The 14443-nt window shown below is 52.9% G+C and overlaps 8 protein-coding genes across 8 annotated transcripts; 6 read left to right on the forward strand and 2 right to left on the reverse strand.

The window, feature by feature from the left end:
- Nucleotides 1-495: 495 nt before the first annotated feature.
- Nucleotides 496-1836, forward strand: CLAFUR5_10476 (uncharacterized protein; the record flags this gene model as incomplete). Its single annotated transcript, XM_047909624.1, has 1 exon — nt 496-1836. The coding sequence occupies one exon, from the start codon at nt 496-498 to the stop codon at nt 1834-1836; it is 1341 nt and encodes a 446-aa protein (XP_047764233.1).
- A 599-nt stretch (nt 1837-2435) lies between these two features.
- On the forward strand, nt 2436-2783 carry CLAFUR5_10477 (uncharacterized protein; the record flags this gene model as incomplete). The annotated part of the gene is made up of 1 exon (XM_047909625.1): nt 2436-2783. The coding sequence occupies one exon, from the start codon at nt 2436-2438 to the stop codon at nt 2781-2783; it is 348 nt and encodes a 115-aa protein (XP_047764234.1).
- Nucleotides 2784-4315: 1532 nt separating this feature from the next.
- Nucleotides 4316-4816, forward strand: CLAFUR5_20315 (uncharacterized protein; the record flags this gene model as incomplete). Its single annotated transcript, XM_059463151.1, has 1 exon — nt 4316-4816. One exon carries the CDS (start codon nt 4316-4318, stop codon nt 4814-4816), a length of 501 nt encoding a protein of 166 aa, XP_059319067.1.
- A 1111-nt stretch (nt 4817-5927) lies between these two features.
- Nucleotides 5928-7958, reverse strand: CLAFUR5_10478 (oxidoreductase ptaK; the record flags this gene model as incomplete). Its single annotated transcript, XM_047909626.1, has 8 exons — nt 5928-6022; nt 6078-6193; nt 6248-6675; nt 6820-6909; nt 6964-7539; nt 7591-7683; nt 7762-7836; nt 7890-7958. The coding sequence occupies 8 exons, from the start codon at nt 7956-7958 to the stop codon at nt 5928-5930; spliced, it is 1542 nt and encodes a 513-aa protein (XP_047764231.1).
- Nucleotides 7959-8670: 712 nt separating this feature from the next.
- CLAFUR5_10479 (uncharacterized protein) lies at nt 8671-9677 on the forward strand (the record flags this gene model as incomplete). The annotated part of the gene is made up of 2 exons (XM_047909627.1): nt 8671-8754; nt 8808-9677. The coding sequence occupies 2 exons, from the start codon at nt 8671-8673 to the stop codon at nt 9675-9677; spliced, it is 954 nt and encodes a 317-aa protein (XP_047764232.1).
- A 524-nt stretch (nt 9678-10201) lies between these two features.
- Nucleotides 10202-10855, reverse strand: CLAFUR5_10480 (uncharacterized protein; the record flags this gene model as incomplete). Its single annotated transcript, XM_047909628.1, has 1 exon — nt 10202-10855. One exon carries the CDS (start codon nt 10853-10855, stop codon nt 10202-10204), a length of 654 nt encoding a protein of 217 aa, XP_047764035.1.
- A 440-nt stretch (nt 10856-11295) lies between these two features.
- Nucleotides 11296-12444, forward strand: CLAFUR5_10481 (Ketoreductase azaE; the record flags this gene model as incomplete). Its single annotated transcript, XM_047909629.1, has 1 exon — nt 11296-12444. The coding sequence occupies one exon, from the start codon at nt 11296-11298 to the stop codon at nt 12442-12444; it is 1149 nt and encodes a 382-aa protein (XP_047764034.1).
- A 760-nt stretch (nt 12445-13204) lies between these two features.
- Nucleotides 13205-13809, forward strand: CLAFUR5_10482 (ADP-ribosylation factor-like protein 1; the record flags this gene model as incomplete). Its single annotated transcript, XM_047909630.1, has 2 exons — nt 13205-13726; nt 13786-13809. 2 exons carry the CDS (start codon nt 13205-13207, stop codon nt 13807-13809), a joined length of 546 nt encoding a protein of 181 aa, XP_047764033.1.
- Between the last annotated feature and the right edge of the window lie 634 nt (nt 13810-14443).

Consider the following 14443-nt stretch of genomic DNA (forward strand, 5'->3'; position numbering starts at 1 on the left):
TTGATACTTCAGGTATCATGGTATTGTAGGGTTGATTTGGCATGTTATCGCAGCTATGGTGTAGCTACCTTACCGCTTTGCACGCATGTGTATAGGGTAGCGTTTAGCGCTTAGATTGTCAATGTGCATGATGGCGTTGATGCGTGTGAGTGAATTGTCTCGGTTTTTTTGGTGGGTGGTGGTGGTGAATGAAGTGAATGTGGTGAGTCATGTGTCGGGAAGGAGAAAATATTTGCTTCATGCAACTTCCGATTGTTGACAAACACTGGCAGACTTGTTCACAAAACACCACCACCTTTTGGACACCGCTAGTATAAACATTCGAGAAGGACAATCCCAATATCTCACATCGGCACTCGTCACACCTGCCCATTCCACATCCGGAAGATCACAAACGAGATGACCACAAGTCAAGCATCATCTGCTTCACCACACCTCACACCACTTGAAGTGGAATTCGCGAGTTTACGCCCTCCAGTGGATGCGGTGATACCCATGGGGAAACAAGATGTCGCCGTGGAGACAGGAGAACTCGAGACAGCGGAAGGCGGTGACTCGGACTCCAACACGAGCGACGATGACGACGACGGAGACATACCACTCGAACTCAACTACGAGGCCATCAAGCACATCGCGACTTACTACCTACCCGGCGGACATGATCATTGTATCAGGGTCGAACAGCTTGCTCAAGGTGCCTATCACGAAGTCAAAACACTTCATTTCGAGGATGGCTGGACGTGCATAGGGCGCTTCCTGCTCGGGAAGCAATCGCTGGGCTTTGCCGAAAGCGAAGTTGCTACCATGCGATACGTCAAAAAACATACTTCCATCCCGGTGCCAGAGGTCTACTTCGTGAACTACAACTCAGACCATGTGGTCGGAGCGCCTTTCATACTCATGGAGCTTTTGGAAGGAGTCGCACTTCAAAAGATCTGGCATGACCTGTCGCTCGATCATAAGAAGGCTGTGATCTCACAGGTGGCAGACGTCAAGGCGCAACTGGCCTCTCTCAAGTTCGATGTGATTGGATCACTGACCGAGAGTGGGATTGGGCCGAGCAGGGAGAACGGGTTTGATGCTTACTGTGATGGTATTGGACCGTACAAGATGATCGAAGAGTACTTCTACGGCCTCATGGACGTCAGCAAATGCCTCACATGCTGCGACGAGTGTGCTCAGCGATGCGCAGAGATTCGTCCGGAGGTCAAGAAGTACTTCGACAAGCAGCAGGCGATGGCTCGCATCTGCGGCGCCCCCTTCGTGCTCTTCCACGGCGATTTCGACATGCAGAATCTGCTTTGGCATTTCTCGAGCGAGGACGATGAGGCTCCAAAGCTCACGGGTGTCATTGACTGGGACGGCTCGCAGACAGTGCCTCTCTACTACTTATACGACTACCCGATCTTCATCCAAGACAATCACTACGTCAAGGAGAAGTACGCAGACAACAAGATTCTTCGCCAGCATCTCGTTCATGAACTAGCAGCGAAGCATCCTGAAGGATCGCAGGAACGTCAAGACGTGAGGGACTGCTTCTACAAGAAGAACTACTTCCTCCAGCAGTATGCGGAGATGTTCCCGAAGAAGTGGGATGATCACGACTCACAGGCTAGCGTGCTGAGATACTTCTTGCGTGACTACTATGAGGGTGATTGGAGTCCATACGATGGAAGGGCTGATTGGGAGCCAGACACAGACTCGGAGAAAGAGGATAGCAGTGATGCTGAGGAGTCGGACTCGAGCGACGACACTGATTTGGACACATGCTCAGAAGAGGGAGATTCAGAGGAAGAAGAGCCAGGTGAGGAGGACTCGAGTGAGGATATCGCGTAGTACTGTGCTTTCTGAGCAAGAGTGTGTCTACGGGTCTACTTGTAGGGGAATGATCAGCTGTTGCAAGGCTTGTCTGTACGTAGAGCATGCTACCACAAATTCCAAAGTGTACACTATCTCGATGAATATGTGCCTTCCGTATCAAGTCACACGTCGCACGACACCAACGTCCAATGTTAGCACCATAGCAGCCACTTCCTAGGTTAGTTCCAGCGCCGCAGCCTGTCACGTCTGGTCGAGTTGTCAAAGCTAGAAGCGTACTACTACGAAGCGCTCTCCCATCATCTGGTGAACGATGCCCTTCAAGGCAGCACTCGCATAGCATCAGGGTTCAAGGCCGTGCACGGCCATTATCATGTGAGAGAAGTCGCATTCACCGACGTGCCTCTCGCCTGCAATCCACTCTAGATTACTGCACGAATTGCTTCCTATTTGAGCGCACACTTCGACTCTCTTCCTAGAACCAGACACAATCTCAACATCGCCACCACCACCACCACCACCACCAAGTAACTACCAACATCACCACCTCCCACACCTTAGAATCAACCCGACCAAAAGAACCCTCCCAAACACGACCCCTCCTCACAACCGCGACAATGGTCAACTACTTGAGCAACCACCACTGCTCCTACCGCGGCTGCAATCGCGGTAACCTCCAGTCCCGTCACGGCGGCGTCTGCGCAGACCATCAGGTGACGTGCACCCGGTCCGGCCACCTCGAGGTCCACATGAAGGGCACAGACTGCCAGAAGTGTGCGGACCAAACACGCCGCGACGAGAAGAAGGCCAAGAAGGAGGCGGAGAAGCGCAAGGCGGAGGAGCAGAAGGAGAAGGAGGCGAAGGCTGCGAAGGATAAGGCGAGGTCTGAGCGCAAGCCTAAGCACAACAAGCATAACAAGAAGGATGAGGATCGCGAGGGCGCGCCACGCTTGGAGCGTCGTTAGGGGGCTGAGGTGACTGGACGGGTGATATGGAGGTGTGGATGTGGTAAGCGGACTCGAGTCCTTGGGAGGCGAGCATGATGCTGAGGTGTGATAGATGCGCTTTACTTGGCTCTTTGCGACGCATGCGGCTCTCCGTGTGTGCGATGGCGTTTTGCTTTGGTTTGGTTTGGAATGCCCTGCAGCGACGACTGCTCTATGGAATGCTTTGACAGCGCAGGCTTCTAAGAGGTGGCGCGAGGTTCGTTGCTACGCAGCGCAAGCGAGGGGGGTTTGATTTGGCTTACGGAGTGAGGATATGATACCCAGCAGCGGCGACTGCAAGAGCGAATGGCTTGGTAGACTTGATTCTGTAGAGACCAATACTGCTTTTGCGACACAGCCGCACCGTGCCTCAACTGTAGCAGCTCCAGATTTTACGAGGTGGCATTGACAGCAGGACGGCTGCCGCACAAGGCCGATGTGTCTCTCGTTTCGATATTGCTGTCCTCGCGGCTCTGCCACAGCATGGATGCCGTCTCTACGGCCGTTGTGTACATTGTTCACCATCTCCTTTTGCATCTGCGGATAGTTGTTGAAGTTGTGATTGTACTGGTCGTCGCTCTGCCTAGATGGCAAAGACTGCTGTGATCGACGGATTCTTCCAAGGTGAAGTGATGTGTCTCCGTTCCAGACCCTGCAATTCTAGCCGAACGAAGCCAAGCCCCGTCGGTGGCCTGCGCTCTAAGACAGCATAGGCACCTTCGCCCCTTCTCTCAGCCGCTCTTTCCTCAACCAAACATCATCATAATTCCGTGACTGCCGGTCAAGAGTCCGTATTCACGACGACTACCTTACTACCTTCGCTTACCATGATCACAAATGCCGTTCTTCCCGATCGAAAATGACAAGCGTCTCGGGCGTCGCTTGATCTTAGCCGCTTGTGTCTTTCTCCTGGTTGTTTTGGTGCCAGTGATAGAACTGCTACCCTTCTATCATAACGTGCTCGACAGGTCTTGGACGTGGGATCACGGCAAGTATGGGAGCTCGAAACTCAATCTTTGCTTATGGCAGGACGAAGACCACAGCATCGTCGAGTCATTGACAACAAAGTTCTGGAGTAGACACTTCATATGGATCACCTGGTGGTCCAACTCCAAAGAGCCTGGAGCCCTGGTCATCCTCGAGACAAGCAGAAGTGTGATGCCGCGGACTTCTTACATTTGGCGGACATGTGCCGTGGCAGAGATACTCCTGATGAACGAGAACGAGTATATGGGCTCGTAGGCATAGCACCCCTGCCTCTGGAGCCAAGCTACCATGCGACAAGACTACAGTCGTATATGATCGCTACTAAGTGTATCATTGAAACCACCAACATTCTGAACATTCTTGCCGTCGCCAGAACAGTCCAGGAAAATCCGAGACTAGATGCTGGATACTGGTCAACCTGGGTGCCAGATTGGAGCAGGCTCTCAGATCGGCAGTCTTCCTTCTCAGTGGCCTTCTTCGCCGCGAGCAGTACGGTAGCACATGCATATTTTCGCGGAAATGTCATGTCGGCTGCTGGTGTAGAGGTTGCCAAGATTACGCATGTACTCCCTACGTCGCTCAGCGGGACGCTGGACGATCTTGCTGAGCAAGCCAGGCGAGAATGGACATGGTGCTGGGACTACAGCGACCAGACTGCCTCGAACGATGGCTTGAAGAGATCGTTTCCACGCGCAATGATGGCACGGCATGGTGAAGTGCCTCCCAGCGGTGCGGAGCCATTCGGTTCGACCTCTAACTCGCCCGAGTACTGGCCTTGGAACCACATGATAGGCGGAGCATATGACATAGCAACGACCAACTTTCAGGAAATTGTAGCAAATAGACTCGACGATATCATGGCCAGTATGAACAAGATAACTTCACGAACTACATCTTCCTTCATCTCGACTGCAGAAGGTCATCCTGGCTGGGGACCGGCAAACATGGAAGAAGGTGACCGCATCGTCGTGCTGTTCGGATGCAGAATGCCTCTTGTGCTCCGACCTGTTGGCGACGCTTATTAACTCGTTGGATCATGCTGTACGTGCTATCTGCAATCGCATGTTCTATACTGATCTGTCTCTTAGATCTCGATGGTGTCATGTATGGCGCCGCTTCGGCGGAGTCAGAAAGTCGTGAACAAGTGCTCCGCCTTCTGTGAGCCTGCTCTCAACACCATTGGATTGTGGCTCGAACCATGTGCCACGAGCATCAGTACATGGTGATAGTGCAGGTTATATCATCGGAACGACGAACAGCATCCCATTGTTTCAACAAGGTCTTGGCATGTACTCCTGCCATATTCAGGCTTGAAATTCCGCGTTAGCACTTTCGAGAGCATGCCAACATCCGTTTCCCTGGAGAAATTCATCCCGAAGCTGTTCGACGCCTCGATGCGCAGATTACTTAACCTTCTGAAGCGACGCCGCAAGGGCCCCTCCCGGCTATTGGATCTCCCACCCGAGCTCCAGCTGATAATTTACGAGTATGTCTTGACCTATCCGTCCTGGATCAGTGTATTATTACGAGACTGCCAAATCCGCGGTTATTGCGAAGACAAGAAGGCGCATGGTTTCCGCCATTGCCACGAGCGGAGACGTTGGAGGACGCACCTCGCGCTGACGAGGGTGAACCGATACCTTCGCAACACCACCTTAAAAATGTACTACCAGCGTAACGTTTTCAGGGTAGATCTTGAGTACTCTTCAGGTCTTGGTGACAGGGCAGATAAGTTTGTACGCTGGCTACGGTTGGTTGGACCAGAGTATCGCCCTTTGATATGTGTTTTTGTGTTCGATAAAGAAGAGACAAATCTACAAGAGGAGGCGAAAGTCTATGCGGCTGATTTTGCGTCTCAAGATTCCGTCGCCTGTTTGCGCTTTTTGAGATGGGAGTTGGATATCATGGGTGGGACACTGACGAGGGAGCATGGATGGAGTTACCAGGTCACATTGTCGAGGAGGGACTGTACAGGCGACCGAAGCAGTACTCGCGGACCTTCTTGACTACGGAATGCGTCGATCTGCCATGCGGTATGAACATCGGGGAATTCAAATCATTTGAGGCGACATGAGACTTGGACTCTCACTAACGATGACGGTGGACACGATGATCATGGTCATTCTGTGCACATATCTACAGCAATATGAACTTATCCTTCTTCAGCCTATTCTTCTTCAGCCCGGGGTCGATCTGGTCTGGGATGTTATTCTCGGTGTATGTCCACCATGCTACAGAATAAAGTCAGCTCGACACGCAGATCGCCGCTTGCATACCATCACTTACCGTCACAGGCCTCAGCAATGATACCTGGAGTCTCCGGCCCCTGCTGGATCATCTCCGGCTTCTGCATCACATTGATGTACAGGCCCTGTCCAACATGCCATGCAATATGACAATGGCTAGCAAGTCTCGTCAGCGAAGCACGATCACAGAGATATTTTGTCAATACTCACAACGGCCAAACGCCTGGATTATCGCTCACAAGCTGCGTCACAAGGTATCCGTTCGGCCTCAAACTATGGACATCACTCCTCTGCGGATTGCTCGGTCTCACGGCATTCACGCCGTTATACGCCCCGACGCCCTCGCCCACCACATACAAATTCTGTCCATGGATGTGCATAGGATGTCCGAAGGGAACGTTGTTCTGCCATATGATCCGGACAGTCTCGTTACTACCGAAGTTGAAGACATTCCACTGTGGATCATCCGGGTACGAAGTATTACCATTGAAGGTGCAGTTCAGGAGAGGGTAGTTGTAATTCGCGCTGAAGGTTTGCCCGTTCATTTCGTAGTGGGTATGGCCTGTGGCGTTGATGGCCTGCGTGATCTGGATGACGAGGGTGACGTCTGGAGGGGCGAGTTTGATGGGATAGTAGGGCTCTGTTAGGGATAAGGCGTCGTTGCCGCAGTTTATCAGAGTCGGGGAGAGGAAGTCGAGGGATGGCAGGGAGGTGGGTTACTTCTGGGTGTTGACTCCGTCGTAGTAGACTGCTGCGAGGGCGAAGGGTTGTATTCAGAGGACGCAGAGGGTGGGTTGTCGGACTCGGAGCCAGTAGGCGTTAGGGCGTTGGTCGGCGGTAATTAAAACGTCGGTACGTTGGCCAACGAAGAGCTGGACTTGGTTTACCGTGTAGGGTTTCACTGCGACGAAGTCGTTTGCTACCACTGTCATTTTGTGGTTGTCAAGACTGACTACCATTAAGCCGGCTGCTGAAGTGTTGATGATACGTAGGAGATGGGTTCGGCCAGGCTTGAAGTTGAATTTGGCAAGGCCGGCGTTGGTCGTGCAGTTCGAGCCTGCGGGAGCAGTCGAGCAGTCGACATTTCCCTTGCCTTGAATGAGTGTGTGGCCGGAGGTGACTAGGGCCGCCACGAGAGCATTGTTACTCATCGACTGTTCCACTAGGGTGTAGTAGTCTGTGAAATACGAATCCGAGACGATAACAGGACCAAGATCGACGACTTCACCGATGCCGCTTGGATAGTTATCTGTCGGTCCATGGATGATCATGGGTCCGAACAGACCTCCCGCGTACTGCGCCGAGTAATGGCTATGCCACCAGGAGCTGTCGTATAGATCTGCCTGGAATCGATAGACGAAGCTCTCTCCAGGTGCGATTGGGCACATAGGCACTGACGGCACACCATCATACCAAGTTGTCTTCTTCTGCAAAAGTCTGTGCCAATGCAAAGCAGTGCCCTCTTCAGGTCCAGTGATGGGGCTTTTTACAGTAACCTGGATCTAATCTCCCCAGTTCGCCTCGATCATCGGACCTGGAAATTGACCATTGACAAGAAGCATTGGCTTGGGTATGCCTTCCGGTGCAAGCATGCCTCGAGCCACATCGAAGTTGTAGTATCTTGTGACGCCAGTATCGGGTGTTACCTCGTAGTAGTCAGTACCACCTGCGGTCATGTTGCCCCATGGTATACCTTATGAGCCTCCCAGGAATGGAGGAAGGACTGGGGTTAGTAAGATCCCCAATGGACTGTTGCGATTCTGCAGCAAGCCAGGCACAAGTGACACGAGCACGCCGACCTGTCAAGTCGATTAGCCAGTCTACTCTGCTGTTGAGATTGAGTTCTTCTCACCGAGCTCAGCAGGTTGTTGATAAACGTCACATTACCCAGCCCTTCAAGGACAGGCAGTAACAGAGACATGGCCCTAGTCGCAGCAGAACTTCAAAGACGACTCCAGCGTGGCGAAGTGTCAAATCGGGAGCTCCTGTCATGTTATACCTGCATTGCGTCGGCGACACGGTCCGTCGCTGTTCGCCATGCGGACCTTGACTCTCGTCGTGCAGTGCCATAGCATCGGTAAAGGAGTGTACACGCCGAATGTGGTCGGTTTCATGCTGCCGGTAAGTATAAGGTCCACTCTGGGCTGCAACCTAAATGGGAGAGGCGTTGGAGAGCCGACCAGTCAGAGCGTTGCGAACGTTGCTATCGATGATATTGCAACGGTATGTACCTTATGGATTATGTTCCTGCCTCGGCTGGTTGGTTGAAGTATTGATGTAGACCAGCAAGTGCCATTCGAGATGCATAAAGTTGAAGATGGTTCGTGTTCTTGCTCGTGTGCTGACAGTTCCGTGGAGTATGGTTTTGCCTAAAGCAGATCCTCGAGTTGTATCACTTCGCTGGAGCACCGACAGCGACGCAGCATGGTCGCTAGTGATACTGTGTTCGAATATGGCGGTGTAATCCAGTATTGTAGTGTCAACGACGATTCGCCATTAATGCAGCCGTTCCCATCGACTGCCTTGTGGCTTCAGGCAACAAGCGCACGTACCATCACTCTTTCCTGCACATAAGGTATCCTTCGAGCTCAATAGCAGGTATCCAATCGTCAGCATTCTGTGAAAAGGTCAACATGGTATCCACACGGACGAGAAAGTACAAGGTGTCCAAGGACGTCGAAAGTCGAAAGTCCGTTAACCTAGCTGCTCAATCCAAGGTAAGCGACAAACGCCACTTTGGTTCACAGTCCTCGCTGATGCCTGCGGAAAGAGGGAGAGCAGAGCTTCAAAATGGATCGCAAACTACCCAGGAAGTACCAGAACCACGAGGGCGATGGCCACGGACAGCGCGAGACAAGCCGTCTTGCGTACTGCTGAGCTCCTCGAGCACATCCTTCTCGGCCTCAACTTCTTCGACGTATGGCGCTGTCAACGAGTATGCAAGCAGTTCCAAGCCGTGATACAGCAGTCCAGCAGATTGCAAGAAACGATGATGCACCGCCTGGGTAGTCTCCCTCGCCAGACCTGGGACCACTACTTCGAGCCAACCAGCGAAGCCATGCGTTGGAAACCATGCTTTCGCCTCGCGGATGACAGCGACACCTGGAGTAACCGCTGGAGTCAAGCCAAGCCGACGAGGCTTACGCCCGCCAAGCTTTGTCCTCTTCTGGAAATTTCGCATTATGGCTCAAGTGAGTTGCCGACAGCCGCCCAGCGCCTGCAGTATCGCATGGGAGAAGCTGTCACTTTCAAGAAGCAAGTTGATCTGCAGGAGTCACTGTCCTGGAAAGAGCTCTTCGTTACGGATCCACCTTGCACGAATGCCAGCGTGACGCTTGCCTTCTCTATTGGTGATGTCGATTCTTTCCAAGGTGGTAGCATTGAGGTCGTTCGGAAGGTGGCGGTCGCCGAGGGCCTTAGGCTTAAGCACTTGGTAGAAGATCCTTTGAAGATGCCCGGTGAAGTTGCGTGGAGCTTGAAATGGCAGAGGGGGTGCAAGCACTACAAATATCCCGCAAGGTTGCTGAGGACTTTTGAGGATAGGTTGAAGACGAAGGCGGTGCTGAATCGGCTTCGAACGATTGTGAACTTGGAAGGCATGGTGATTCCGACAGAGGAAGAATGGCGAGCCGTGTCGTGAAGTGCGGATCTTGAGAACATCTATATATCATTATCAGCTGCAAGTGCAGTATACAAGTAAAGACTGCTGTATCAGGCGCAGCAGTCGTGCTTTCCCGTATAACTCCAGATCGCCTCGCTAATCCCTGAAAAACTCGCTCAATCTGCCTCGAGCCTCCGCCGAGGCTCTGATTCGAGCACAGGCATCTATGCTCAAGTCGTCTGCGACGTATGGTCGGAAATGCGACGGGACGCATCGTGAAGTGTGCGTCTGTCATCATAGGGCATGGTCATCGTGTTAAACAGGCTGTGCGTAGCAGTTGCTGAAGATGGCCTCATCGTTGGAGACTTGACCGATTTCCCAAGTCATACGACCTCGAGGCTCGTAGTATTCATGCCCTGCGAGACCCGCCCACCGTAGCGAAGCAGATCCATCGACTGAGCGCTAAGTGCGCCATGTCCACCATGCATCTGTGTTTCTCCATGTCCCACGAGCACGACCTGCTCACAGCCTGTCTCCACTCCCAAGCCATGACCATCGCCCACTCACTCATCATCCACAAAACTACTCGCCAACCGTCCCAGCACCGGCACCTCCACCCTGTCCAGCGTGTCAGCATTTTTGAACGCTCCATACGCCAACCATGCTATCAGGACCAAATCTCCCACCAACAACATATAACTTATGACTCTCGTCCAGCTGAATATGACATGCACCAGGAACATTCCCGAGAACAACAGCGCACTCTGCCACGCATGAAAGCGTACATAATCACTCTTATGCTCAAACAACAACAGCACCACTCCCCCAGCAGGCGGCAGCACAAGGTACGCCAACGCCGCCTCGATGTTCAGCGGTAGGCCTAGACTTGTCTCGAAGACTGAGATTCCTTGGCGGTAATTTGAGGTCGTTGCGCCGCCTCCTTCAAGAGCGGCGGAGCCGATGTAGTCGTTGTAGCGGGTGTTGTAGGGTTGGGGGCCTTCGCCGTCGAGGTCCTCGTAGGCGGAGGGGTTGGGGAGGCGTTGATTGCGGGCTGCGGCCCAGGGGTCGGATTGGTCTGCTATTGAGGCGATGTTGCGACTGTTCTGGCGGGAGTGTTGGGGTTTGGGTGAGGCGGTAGGTGAGCGGGCTGGTGGTGGTGATTTGGCGCGTTCGCTTTCGGGTGGGGACGATTGGTAGGGTGCGAAGTTCATGGCCATGATGGAGGTGATGTAGTCGGCTGGGAGGACTGATATGTATTCGTAGTGTGCTTGGAGTTATTTCTGTGATTCGCAGTATCCACGAAGTGGTTTGTATGAGCTCGGTCAATGTTGCCTGCAGATGGTCTACCGAGACCGAGTCTGGAGAGAGCTCGAGCACAAGCATCGCCACGCGCTGTCATGTGCTACATGTACCGCACTTGCTGACAACAAGCCCTTACCTCATGAATGCTTGTCTTAATGGCGACAACACCGCTGCTCGGTCATCACTTACACTTCTACGCAGCCCTGATCAATGTCTCCGCCTCCAATGGCACATCGTCCTCCTCTGCTGCCAAAGTGGCAGAAACTTTGAAGTCAATCGCCATGACATCACGCATTGACACGCTATCCCAATGAACATAACAGGATAAGTTGAGCAGGGCCATTATTACCAAAGAATGCTTCGTTATCTCCTCAGACCGCTTTCTCAGCCTGCTAACTGTCAGATCCTCCCCGCTACAACACTTCCCTCCAAACCAACGACCACTTCAATCCAACAACACAACTCCTTCCACACCACAAGATCCAGCGATATGAGAGTCCTACTCACCGGCGGTTCCGGCTTCATTGCCGCCCACGTTCTCGACATCCTCCTCGAGCATGGCCATTCAGTCGTGACAACTGTACGATCGCAAGAGAAGGCAAACAAGATCAAGGACAATCACCCAAAGTATGGCAAGGACAAGCTTGACTTTGCACTGGTAGAGGACGTTGCTCAAGAGGGTGCTTTCGATAAGGCAATTGTGTCTGACCCGCCATTCGAGGCCGTCATCCACACTGCTTCACCCTTCCACTTCAATGTGACAGACGTCCAGAAGGAGCTCCTCGACCCAGCCGTCATCGGCACTACAGGTATCCTGAAGAGCATCAAGAAGTCAGCACCAAGCGTCAAGCGCGTCGTCATCACGTCTTCGTTCGCCTCCATCGTCAACCCAAGCAAAGGTCATGCAGTCGGCCACGTATACTCTGAAAAGGACTGGAATCCAATCACGCACGCGGAAGCGCTTGAGAACCCTGCCGCGGGATACCGTGCATCGAAGACGTTTGCTGAGAAGGCAGCATGGGACTTCGTTGAGAAGGAGAAGCCCAACTTCACTCTGTCCACGATGTGCCCTCCTCTTGTCCTTGGTCCGATCGTGCACTACCTCAACTCCCTCGACTCCCTCAACACCTCCAACCAGCGCACCCGCGACTGCATGCTAGGCAAGTGGAAGGACGAGATCCCAAACACCGGCACGTTCATCTGGGTCGATGTCCGCGATCTGGCGCTGTGCCACGTCCTAGCCGCAGAAAAGGAAGAGGCTGCGAACAAGCGATTCTTCGTTACGGCAGGGCACTTCAGCAACGGAAAGATTGCTGGTGTCATCGGCAAGAACTTCGACTTCAAGGAAGTGCCGTCGGAGGAGACCAAAGATGGTGGAATGCCACCCGATGGTATCTACGAGGTTGACACTTCGCGAGTCAACGAGATGCTGAAGCCACAGTGGACGAGCTTTGAGAAGAGTATCACGGATACTGTCAAGAGTCTGCAAGCTGTGGGCGCGTAGATGGTGGGAGGGAGATTGATATACAGACTAGAGTCTAGACTAGCTATTGAATGATGAAATGGTGAACACCTGTGCGACTTGTCAGTCCACGTTCTATGCAAATTTGCAGATTTGACAAAGAAATATTTGTGTTGTAGATCAGACTGTTGAGCTTGAGTTTTTGGCTCCCCAAGATCTCGAGGGCGTTTACTCCTCGAGGTGTCGGAAGTTATCGTTTGTTGTGAAACATCATATTGGGCATACTGAAGGAGACATGTGAAGTGCGTACCTTTTTCAAGAAGCTCATCGTGGCGTCCTGGAAGCAACCTCTCGTCTCTCTGCTGATGGTAGTCGAATGTCCCAACGCCAGCAGCGCTGAGACCTAACATGGCCAGCTGCTGGACGCCTGGTGGGATCTTCATAGCAATATCGAACGTGATGTTCAGTGTAAAGAAAGAAGGATCGATGGTGGAGGGAGATTTTGTGCTTGCCGCGGGAGTGGGTGGGCCCACCCTTGCTCGCAGCACGGAACCAGCTCCGCTGTCTTCGAGTGTCATGGGTGCGTTGTAAGCCGTGCGATCGAACATATGACAGCTATACCACAACAATAACGAACATAACGACAGCCTTCAACGAGGAACAGAGCAGACCAACGGCTTGCTTCCATAACGATCACATCCCATCGATACTAGCCACACAATTCACAACAGCCACGAAACGAACCAGCACCCCGAACGATCAACGCATACATCCACCTAGCTCTCCCACCAAGCTTACCACAATGGGCGGAGCCCTCTCCCTCTTCACCAAACTCCTCTGGTCCAAAAAAGAAATCCGCATCCTAATCCTCGGCCTCGACAACGCCGGCAAAACAACCCTCCTCTACCGCCTCAAAATCGGCGAAGTAGTCACCACAATCCCCACAATCGGCTTCAACGTCGAAAGCGTATCCTACAAGAACCTCTCCTTCAACGTCTGGGACTTGGGCGGGCAAACCTCCATAAGGCCATACTGGCGTTGCTATTACTCGAACACAGCGGCCGTGGTGTTTGTTATTGACTCGACGGATGTGGAGAGGCTGGAGACGGCGAGTGGGGAGTTGAAGGCGATGTTGCAGGAGGAGGAACTGAGGGATGCGAGTTTGCTGGTTTTCGCGAATAAACAGGATCAGAAGGGTGCGAGGGGGGCGGGGGAGATTAGTGAGAAGTTGGGGTTGGGGGAGTTGAAGGATAGGAATTGGAGTATTGTGGGGTGTAGTGCTGTTACGGGGAAGGGAGTGGAGGAGGGGATGGACTGGCTTGTGGTGAGTTGCAAGATATGATAATGCGAGGATGGTGGGAGGAGTGCTAACACCCGGGGCAGCAAACGGTAGGGGAGAACTCGTAAGAGGTTGGCCTGGATGGGTTTGTGGCATTTTCGGCATCGCATGGCGCTGTGGCGTTGGGATATGGTATAGCATGCCTGTCATGGCAGATGTTGCTAGACGGCAGTATTGAAGTAGCGAGGGCTGCAGTGGTTATATGATTATGCTGACACTTGAATCTGGGCGACCCCCGGGGCACATGAATAGGTGCTTCCATGTCATGCAACGAGCAGCGATACTGACTAGATGAAGCTCGAACCACAGCTTTCCCATATTGCAACAGTCTGGTAGTACTGTGTCACTCTGTGGCTTCGCAGGCGGAGCGTCGCATTCCAACAAAGCACCTTCAGCCGCAATTCACGAAGCACGTCTTCTCAGGAATTCTGCCAGGATCCAGTTCCTCCCTATGGCGCCAAATGATCTTTCAACTTCGAAATGCCGCTTCGGTCCAGGATCCGGTCTATATTCCGCAAGCTGACTGCGCGCAAGAAGAGAGCAGCTCAGAGGGCCTCCGCCTCTGAGCGACCTCAGCAGAGCGAGCGAACGAGCCCCGCAGCTGTAGAGGATATTCCTCTTGTTCCCGTGGACACCTCGACCGTATCCCGATCAGCCGGGAACAAGAGCATTCCAGCTACGGCGCAGAAGCCCTCTGTTCCT

The sequence above is a fragment of the Fulvia fulva genome, chromosome 7, assembly GCF_020509005.1.
Source record: "Fulvia fulva chromosome 7, complete sequence".
NCBI lineage: Eukaryota > Fungi > Ascomycota > Dothideomycetes > Mycosphaerellales > Mycosphaerellaceae > Fulvia > Fulvia fulva.